This window comes from Penaeus chinensis, chromosome 30 (assembly GCF_019202785.1).
Source record: "Penaeus chinensis breed Huanghai No. 1 chromosome 30, ASM1920278v2, whole genome shotgun sequence".
In the NCBI taxonomy this organism is placed as follows: domain Eukaryota; kingdom Metazoa; phylum Arthropoda; class Malacostraca; order Decapoda; family Penaeidae; genus Penaeus; species Penaeus chinensis.
Window position 1 is genome coordinate 14,219,999 of NC_061848.1, and position 10,000 is coordinate 14,229,998.

Below are 10,000 nucleotides of genomic sequence, written 5' to 3' on the forward strand. Positions count from 1 at the left end.
AGCCAAGTACGAGTACTCCCTGTCTCGCCCATTTACCCTTTTCCTTGATTTATAAATATATTTATGTTACCTTATTTTGCTGTTACTAATGTCTATAACATTATAGTAATTATAATGTCTATAATAAAAATAACACCATCGATATTCATAGCATTTGTAAAAAATATGTTTTTCCTTACAATTCAAGGAAAAGTAAAATTAGGTAAGGTCACAAGGTCTACTAATGACTCCTTTGAGGTTAAGCACTAGCAGAGCTATCTATGTGCAGAGACATTTCACAAAAAAAGTAAAAAATTAACACAGCATCTTCCCTGGTGGCATGTGGTTAAGATCTATTGCTAACATTATAAAAGGGGGAGGAGGAAAGGAATGGGGAGACACTGTAGTAAGGTTGAATAAGCTCAGAGGAGAGAATTTAACATTTCTAACCTGATGTGCATTAGACCCTGGAAAAGCTTTTCTAATCACTTGAAAAATACTAGACATTTAAGACATTGCAAATATTATTATTGTGCGGATTAATCCAAAGTTAATCAGAAATACAACCAAAAGAGTTATTTCTTAAGGTCAGAGAGAGTGATGTACACCATCCACTAATCAGCTGGCACCCTCAGAGGATCTAATATATGTGATGGGTCTTTCATTCTTAGCCAGAAATGAAGGGAAAGGGGGGTTAAGGAAATGGCCCTATCACCTGTTTCAAATACTGTCAAGACTGAAGATCTAATAAATGCTGCCAATTGGGTTATTCTCAGTCCTGAAGCTAAGGCTAATAGAAAGATAGCCTTTGTGATGTTATCTTGTAGGGAAGAGTTAGAACTGAATCTAGGTTGTTCTAAAAATGATAAAACATCTTTAACAGTCTAAGCAGGAATGGATTATCTATTCCTTGAATGTTGTCTAAAAAAAACCCTCTTTCCATTTTACCATGAACTTCTTAGCCTTTAAGGCACATAAAGGATTGTTAACAGTGTCCCTTAAAAGATTCTTAAAAATGGAAGAGCCAAGAAGCAAACTGTAATAAAGTGTCAGAAGTTAAAGACTATTTTTCTTCTCTTTAAGAATGATTTAAACAAATTCCAACCAGATTCATACTCTCCACTTACCCATGAGCGATAACTTTCGAAATGTCGTCCTGAGAGTCTCTTATCTAATACAGTACTTTCCTCTCTCCCTCCCTCCCTCCCTCCCTCCCTCCCTCCCTCCCTCCCTCCCTCCCTCCCTCCTTCCCTCTCTCCCTCCCTCCCTCCCTCCCTAAATAATAGAGCCAGAACAGAATACGGGGATGTCTGATACTACAGAATCCTTATCTTCCATCCTCAGATTGAAATATTTGTGGAGAAATTCTACACCAAGACTCATGCAGCTCATGAACTGTTCTGAATCACTTTGTTTCCTAATGGTATTGGATGCAGACACCAGCTGAGAAGTACAGCTGTCCATGGTAGAGATTGTCCTTGAATTGCCCTCAAGTGACACATTTACAGGAATAGGTAAATGTAATTCCATCTGTTCAACTCTACTTTGAGTACATCTGGACCTCCTGCTAATGTGGTTTGGGATTTACATTATAAACAAACTGATCATGCTGTTGAGTTGGGAAATAAACAGGTCTACTTAATACTTTTCTGACAGTGACCGGTTCATTGTTGAAACCTTGTTGCAAGACAAGGCATCTGCCCACAAGTTCTCCTCTCCCACAAGATGAGAAAATGTCTGACAGAATGTGTAATCTTGATTGAATACCGGGATGCATTCTGAAGCTAATTTCATTGTCTGAAGTTTCTGGACTTTGTATTTTTGTTTGTCCACTTACTGCAGCCTTGTACCAACTTATCTTTATCTTCCATATGATGGGGAAACTGTACCAACTGATCTTTGTCTTCCATAGAAAACAGTGATCTTCCTTCTAAAATTAGTCTTCTTTCTCTGATGACCCAACCTTATTATTTCTGCTACATAATTTAGAGAACCTAGTAAAATCTCTCATTGCCTTTGGGACACTGGCATTGCATGAATAGACTGGAAAACATTTTTCCAACACCTCCTTCGGTTCTCTGAAGGAGAAATTGTTTGACTTACAGGATTCCATTGGAGGCCTACCCAGAACAGTTGTCTTGTAGGAATTTGGTGCATTTTCGAAAAACTGAAAAGAAGGCTCCTTTCTGACACTATCTTCAAAGTGTATACCATTCACCTGCACTCTACAACTTATTGTGCTAAAATAAGCCAATCATCCAGGTAGAAAAGAATGTTGATCCCCAGGGAAGTCAATTGGTTATGACATTTTTGTGAATATCCTTGGTGCTATGCTGAGACCAAATGGTAGAACTATGAATCTGTCAGTGAATTTACTGGAAAAGCTAGAAACTTCCAGAGCCTTGGATGCACTGGGATTTGAGGAACATGAAACTATCTTGATGGTTTCTTGTTGACCCAAGGCCATGTGAGACCCCTGGAAATCACTTTGTGTGGCCACCTGGAGGTCAGAAATCTTGCCATCCTCACAGGCAACACTGAACTGGAGTGTCATTTAGAATTAGATATGAATAGGGAATGTTTCTTGCTTCCTCTATGAATTCCTCTATGAAAGGTTCTTCCCCAAAAGGACTGAATAGACCTTTGTGAAGGAAGTTCTGACACACTAGAATTGGGTTTAAATTTTGACCAATAAGATTAATCTGAAATATTTTACCTTTATTAAGATGGAAAGATTTATTAGAAGAGTGAGGTTTTGCAGACTTAATTATCTATGGGAAAAAACTCTCTTGTCTTTCATAACCACCAATGGATCTACAGATTCTTTAATTTCATCCAATACAGAGTCCACTTTAGCCCAATGGTCTTTAGCAAGTGGGTCCATCAACAGTAAAGCTTCTCATAGCTCAGGAAAGCATCTATTCCTAAAGACATTTCTGTCTTTAGGAATAGATGCTTTCCTGAGTTCAATTCTATCACTTATATCCTTCTCTACTAGAGACTCTACCATGGGAACAGCCACAGTTGCTAAACCTTTCTGTATAACCATAAAATGAGTCAAAATTTTCATTATGTCCATTGAAACCTACCTCTTCAAAGATTTAAAAATTCTTGAAAATTAACACTAAATTCAGCTATTTGTCTGAATGTAACAACTTTATTAGAAAGATCTACAGAAGGATTTTTAAATTCTTGAGGACGCTTCTTGTTAGAGGCTCTAAGTTCAGAGACAAAGTCAAATAATTTCTGACTGTCATCATCTTCATTCTGAATATCTAATTTCAAATTAGCAAATTTCTTTAAACTAGGAGGAACATCAGGCAGAGATGCTCTCTACTTCCACCAGTCAGTTAACTTTTCACAACCAGGTATATATGAATTTGATCTGGTACTGAAAAGCTTTTTTTTAACTCAAGGCTGCCAGATGGTTTCTCGAATCATGTTAGCATCATAGTGTGTGCAGGACTGTTGCACCATGGCATGCCACCCAGAATACAGTCCAGGGAATTGCAAATGGTTAATTGTAACATAATCTACCCTATTTAAAACTTCTCCATTCTTTCTTTTAACTATCTATTTCTTGCATTTCCCAAGTCTGGAATCTCAGACCAGTCATATGGGAAATCATTCAAAATAACATTACATTCAGAATTGTTGCTAGAGAGACTAAATGATCTAAGTCTTTTGGCTTGGCTGTAACTTGATTCCTTAATATTTGGCCTTCTTCTATTGGAACCACTTACTCTATCCTCATTTTCACTCTCAGAGGTAGATCCAGACTTAGAGCAATGAGGTTTAGAAGAATTAAAATTCATTGGGAACTGATTATTATCAATAACCTTTCTACTGGAAGAATGAGGGTTATCCTCTTCATCTGTCTTAAAATCTTGTTTCGTCTGAATGAGGAGACAAAGGGGGCAATAAGATTAGATCATGCAAGCTCTACAGGGATCATAGATTGAATCACTTTATGCATCTCTCTTAAGAAAACTCTGTAGTTATTAGATTCAGAAGCTGGAGATTCTCCTTCCAATTGCATGAGGTGTAAGCAATGGTCTCTACAGGTATCACAGTGGAGAGGTGTGAAAACTGCTCTTCTCTGTGGCGTTGATTTATCCAGTTAAACTCGTGGTGTGTGGCTCACATAGAACTCGTGGGATTTTAAGTTTTCTGAAAGGCAGCCCTCACTCTTGCACCACTACATGTTGTAGCCTTAGGTAACAAAAATACAGTACTTAGCAGTCTTTGGTATTTTGCAACACTGGACACTATTGAAGTTGGTAGAAAACCTTCAAAGTGTAGTTTGTCTTATGAGCCAACTTGATGGTATAAAGCATTCTACACCCCCACTACATTAGTGAAGTTAATACACTTGACAGACCTCTTTTATGGATCTTATGAGCAAAATCTTAAATATCATAAATCTATTTCTAAATCTATACATTTATCCTAAATTTATCTATGAATCTATCCTTGTATAGACTTAAATCAAAGAATTCGAGTTTAACCTCTAATGGGTGGCAACATTCAGAGCAACATATGCACATGCAGAACAGAATGAAAACAACAACAAAAAAGTATACCATAAAAGACAGTCACTTAAGCTCAAACTGCTCTAATATGCATAATTTGGGCATTTTTTTGGGTAACTTTTGCCATGTTTCACATCCAACATAAACATAAAGCTGAGAATGACAATGGATGTTTTTTGTTCTTTAGGGGTTAAAGGAATGCACTGTAAAACCTGCTTACAAATGAAAAAGAAAACTTTTGGATCTTTTGAAGGTATAAGACAGTAAGGTGAACTGCATCAGCATTATTTCCTTAAAATATATCTAAATATGTGTAGACTTACCTTTTGAACCAGGAAAGCTGTGAGGCCAAAGCAGATGCCCATCTTGCTGTATTCTGGTAACCAGGAGGGAAGAGATGATAACTTGCCAGTTGATCTGAAGATTGCATTATAAAGTTGCATGTCACTTACAATGACTCCACTCAGAACACACACCATTGGCAGCCAGAGCACTTTCAGCCGCAAGATCAGCAGAGCAAGGATACCCATCACTACTGAGAGACCTGGAAGGATGTGTTGTCGTAACTTAGGTGGAAGTGAAGTAAATTTAGGAAGAATCATACAGTGTCTTTCTGTTCAACAATGTAGTTAATCAATCATCAGAATTAAGAAAAAAGAGGACACACAAGCCTTATCTAGCTTACCCAAGAAGAAGGCTATATCTGGGCGGTTGGAAATTATGCCATAGCTTTCCTCTTCAACACAGTGCTTCAGGCTGGACTCTCTCCTTACTTCACCACTTAATGCATTGATCGAGTTTCCACTGATTCCGTTCTCTTCTGTGTGTAATAAGTTTTGGAATTCCTGACTCTTTTCTGAGTTCAAGGTCTCTATATTCTCTTGCTTCCTCATTATATAGTTATCTTGACTTCTGAATTGTTTCTGATCTTCATTTCGTGTTTCTTCCTTAACACTGCAAGAACTGCTAGAGAGAGTGCTTTGGTTTCCTGTCATATTCTTTGGCTTTGCAGTACAGCTTAACATTGAAAATCCATATATGAGGACACAAAAGCAATACAAAGGAAGGAGGCCACTTTCAGTAAGCCTTCCCAGGGTTTCCTCATCCAAGTAGTGAAATGCCTCGTTGCACATGTAAAGGCGAGAGTCAAAATTGCGAGGGTCACCCATCTGTAGTTTTGCCAAGAGTAACTGGTACACATGTGAGTCTGCATCTATATGAAGGAAATTCTGCAATGAAGGAATAGTTGTTACTTTCATAAGAAGAAATGCTATAACTCTCAATACTCATCAATCAAAGCCAAATGTATCTAAACTTTTGTAACCACTTAAATTGAACAAAAATGACAATTACCTTCACACCAAAATTTATCAGCAAAGTCACCATGAGCATAACAAACACCTCAGCTACAGCAATTGCAATTTTTGAGACAAGTCCCCTGTTCTTGCCGTAGAGGGGGGACAAGGACAAGGTAAAAGCTGGGATGATCATTGATAGCACTGGTGATGATATTATCATGGGTGGGTGGCCTTGCACAAAGCTTGAAACCAGAAGCGATGTGCCAATTGCTAAGATTAACCTCTGAACCTAAAAAAGACAGAAGGAATATAAAATATGGCAAAGTAAATACTTCTTTTGAGTATTTTAGCACTTTTATGTACTAATTTTTTATGGCTTAATCCCTATTACTATTGAGTCTTCTTTTATTTACTATTATGCAAAACAAAAGAAAAAAGAAAAATTAAGAGACAAGGATATTTCTGCCTATTTAAGCCGGATATATAGAATTACATTATATATAAAAGAACATAAATGCAAAGGAGAAATGCCGCTGGTGATAAAATATAAGGTTACCTTAAAATAGGTTAGAATCAGAAACAATGTATTACAGAACTGATCTGACTTGCCAAATAAAGTGTATCAAAGCAAACATCTAATTACTATTAGGTAAATACCTTTTCTTGTGGCAACAGATGCAGACGACACAGAGCCACCATACAAACCAGCTGACAGAGGAGAACAAAGGGTCCGAATTGCCAGCTCAATAAGAAGCTCAGTGTAAGCAATAGAATAGTAGCTAATTTTACAATCTGTTCAGAAAAAATGAGAATAAGAGGAATATTTAAAGCAAAGGATAAAAAAAAAAATAGGCAAGATAATGATGACAAATATGTTATAAATAAGGATGTATACATATTTGGTACGTTAAAAGTTTTTAGTTTATGTCAGTACTGCTCTAGATACCATGAAGCCCACTGACCTGCCATTTACTTGATCTTAAGAATGTGCACATCATCAGGATCTGCAGGAACAGTAGAGGGACAGCAAAACTCTCTCGAAGAGGAATAGTATAGTTGACTCTTGTTGTGTCTACCCTGATAATCATAAAAGAACAAATTTTATGTATACATATACTAGTGTCTATGAAGTAATCCTCTTAAAAATTGATACATCAAATACTAAAATGCTGTGTACTGACAAATAATTATCTAACTGTTAAATGCATCTGTAGATCTCTTCCAAGACATAAAGAACGTAACCATTTTTTTCCCCAAAATAACATATACATCCCATATTCCATAAAAGAATTAAATGTATTTTCTCACCTATGAGCAATATAAAAAATAGCAGTCAAGGCTCCTCCAAGTATGGAACCACTGAGATACCATGATGTAATATACAAGCCTGCTAAAAACACACCATGGAGGCCAAACACAGTCCATACATAGAAGAAGATGGGTGAAACTTGAAGAGTAAGCCATCTGAAATATACCAAGTTTAGCAGCACTCTAATATAATTATTTCAAGTATAGAAAGAACTGGAAAAAGGATAAAATAATGAACATGAGGAAAAAAAAAAGAAGAAGAAAAAAGAGAGGAGGCAGAGCATTTATACATTTATATCATCAGTATTATCCATACCCAACACATTTAAAGCTTACCTATGAACAGCACTGAGAACAACCTCAGGAAAAATATTAAACCTGTGGAAAATGTTGATTGTGCGACCATTTTCTGTCTTGTTGTCTACCTTTAGTTGATCATATCCCTGAAATATAATAATCCTCTATAAAGTCTATAAATAAAAGGAGAAGTCTGTTCTTCAAACAATTGTACAAGAAGAGCTGACTGAGTTTCATCTCAATAAAGGGCAGAACTTATGTAAGAACACCTCCAAAATTACCAGAGCTAGTGTTGGGGCATCTAATATCTGCTTGTAGTATGAATAATAGAGCCCTTGCTCTGTGCGGAAGGATATCTCTCTCTCCACTTCCTGAAATCAGGAAAAAAACACAGCTACTTCACTCTACAGCTTTTGTCTACTAAAATATTACAATGAGCTTTTTTTGAAGCATTAATCTATTCAGTTACAGCTAATTTTGCTGATCAAACATTCATTATATTGCATTATCCACAAACACATTTGAATGGCATAAAAGAGATACTATAAAGGAAAGAGCTTCAAGGGGCATCCACCCAACATACCTTGATGTTAGAAAACCACAGCTGATTTTCATGAAGGGTATGCAGATAAACTGGATACTTGGTAACGATGACGAAAATGGCAATCAGGCCCATTGTCCCAGACAAGATCTTCCACAGGAGATTGAACATGGCTGACAGTTCCTCCTCGATCTGTACAAAAATCATTTGAGATCTCAATTTTTCATCCATGTAAAACGGGTTAATGTCACTTTTTTCCTCTCCCATTCTGGATCTTTAGCCTGGAGTACTGAGGATTATCGACCCAAACAGAGCAATGCTTTTGGCTTGACAGATAAGATAAGGGAGGAAACAGAGAGGGGAAATGATAAGGTGTTTTTCACACCTGATTGCTGAGAGAATGAGGTGCTATATAACTGTAAATTCAATACATCTTAAAACTACCTTACATCAGAAAAAGAAAAGAAAAGAAACAGAAGGAAAAAAAAAAAAGTTATCAGAAGAAATGGTTTAAAACACGATAAGAATTCATTACTTCAAAAGCAATCATGAAATTAAAGATACCCAATAAACTAGGAACTTTAAAATGTTCCCCCGAAACAGTTTGAAATACAATCAGTCCTTAAAATTTAGAAAGGGTATGCTCCTAAAACCCCTTAGAATGTTAAAAAATTGTGAAAGCATGCTGTGAATAGCTGATTGCTTGTAATGTTAGGCTAACCAAAGGTACCTGCATCATTTCCAGGTGCACTTTATGTCATAGAAAATACCTAACTACCAATCAGAATAGTACACACATGGATCTTAACTTTTTTGTATACATTGTTATATAATACATCAATGCTTTTCTACACTGGGGTATAATTACCATATCTTTTCAAAGCCTAAGTGGAGTCACCAAAGGGTTTTATTGAAGAAATGTCTTTTTACTTTTCAGAAAAGCAGACTATACAAATAAATCATAACTATGCTGTGAAACACAAAAACAATGCTTGTGGGAGGGAACAGGCAGGATAAGGATGCCCTTGTATTTTTTCAAATGTACCTGTTTGTGAAGTAAAATCTATTTTCAATATCTGAACACAACATGTATTTATCCGATTAATTTTTGACTTTTATATAATATTCTTTTTTGTTTCTTGTTTTTTTTGTTTCTCCTTCCCTTTCACTATATATACAACCTTAGCACAAAATGCATTACAGGCAGGGAAGACCTATACATTTATATGTACATATATATATATGTATATGTATATATACATATATGTGTTTATATATAATATATATATGTATATATGTACATATATATATATATATATATATATATATATATATATATACACACACACACACATATATGTATGTATATAGATATATATACACATATATGTATATGGATATATATATACATACATACATACATATATAATATATATGTATATATGTATCTATATATATGTGTATATGAATATATGTGTGTATATGTATATATGTATCTATATATATGTATATATGAATATATGTGTGTATATGTATATATGTATCTATATATATGTATATATGTACACACACACACACACACACACACACACACACACACACACACACACACACACACAAACACACACACACACACACACACACACACACACACACACACACACAAACACACACACACACACACACACACACACACACACACACACACACACACACACACACACACACACACACACAGATATTACTCAAAACGTCTCAAAAGAAAAGCCAGAAACCTCTTCATCCTGTTCTTCATGTGTAGAGAACATGCTTTCCAGGTAATCGTTGAACATTTCCACAAGGCCTTTTGGCTTGGCCTTTTCTGGCTCCTCCTCGACGTGATTCTCCTCAGATTCCGTGACTAAGTCGTCCTCCTCCGTTTCACTCAATTTTTCTTCTGCATCTGTGTAATTCTCAGGCTCATCCATCATGTCTTCTGTTTCTTCTAATATGCTCTCTTCTTTGTTTCCTTGAGTTTCCCCTCGAAAAAATTCTTCAGCTTCCAT

The 10,000-nt window shown here is 36.0% G+C and overlaps 1 protein-coding gene across 1 annotated transcript in view; it reads right to left on the bottom strand.

Annotated features, from left to right (window-relative positions):
- The window catches only part of LOC125041494 (probable C-mannosyltransferase DPY19L3), a 17,075-nt gene that overhangs the window by 4,416 nt on the left and 2,659 nt on the right, over positions 1-10,000 (bottom strand). The window contains exons 3-12 of the mRNA XM_047636503.1: positions 9,731-10,000; positions 7,998-8,147; positions 7,696-7,785; positions 7,454-7,560; positions 7,118-7,273; positions 6,772-6,886; positions 6,467-6,601; positions 5,865-6,098; positions 5,197-5,740; positions 4,835-5,055 (exon numbers count right to left, since the gene is read on the bottom strand). The exon at positions 9,731-10,000 is cut by the window's right edge and continues 6 nt beyond it. Of these exons, the coding sequence (XP_047492459.1) occupies positions 4,835-5,055; positions 5,197-5,740; positions 5,865-6,098; positions 6,467-6,601; positions 6,772-6,886; positions 7,118-7,273; positions 7,454-7,560; positions 7,696-7,785; positions 7,998-8,147; positions 9,731-10,000 (2,022 nt within the window). The remainder of the gene's footprint in view (positions 1-4,834; positions 5,056-5,196; positions 5,741-5,864; positions 6,099-6,466; positions 6,602-6,771; positions 6,887-7,117; positions 7,274-7,453; positions 7,561-7,695; positions 7,786-7,997; positions 8,148-9,730) is intronic.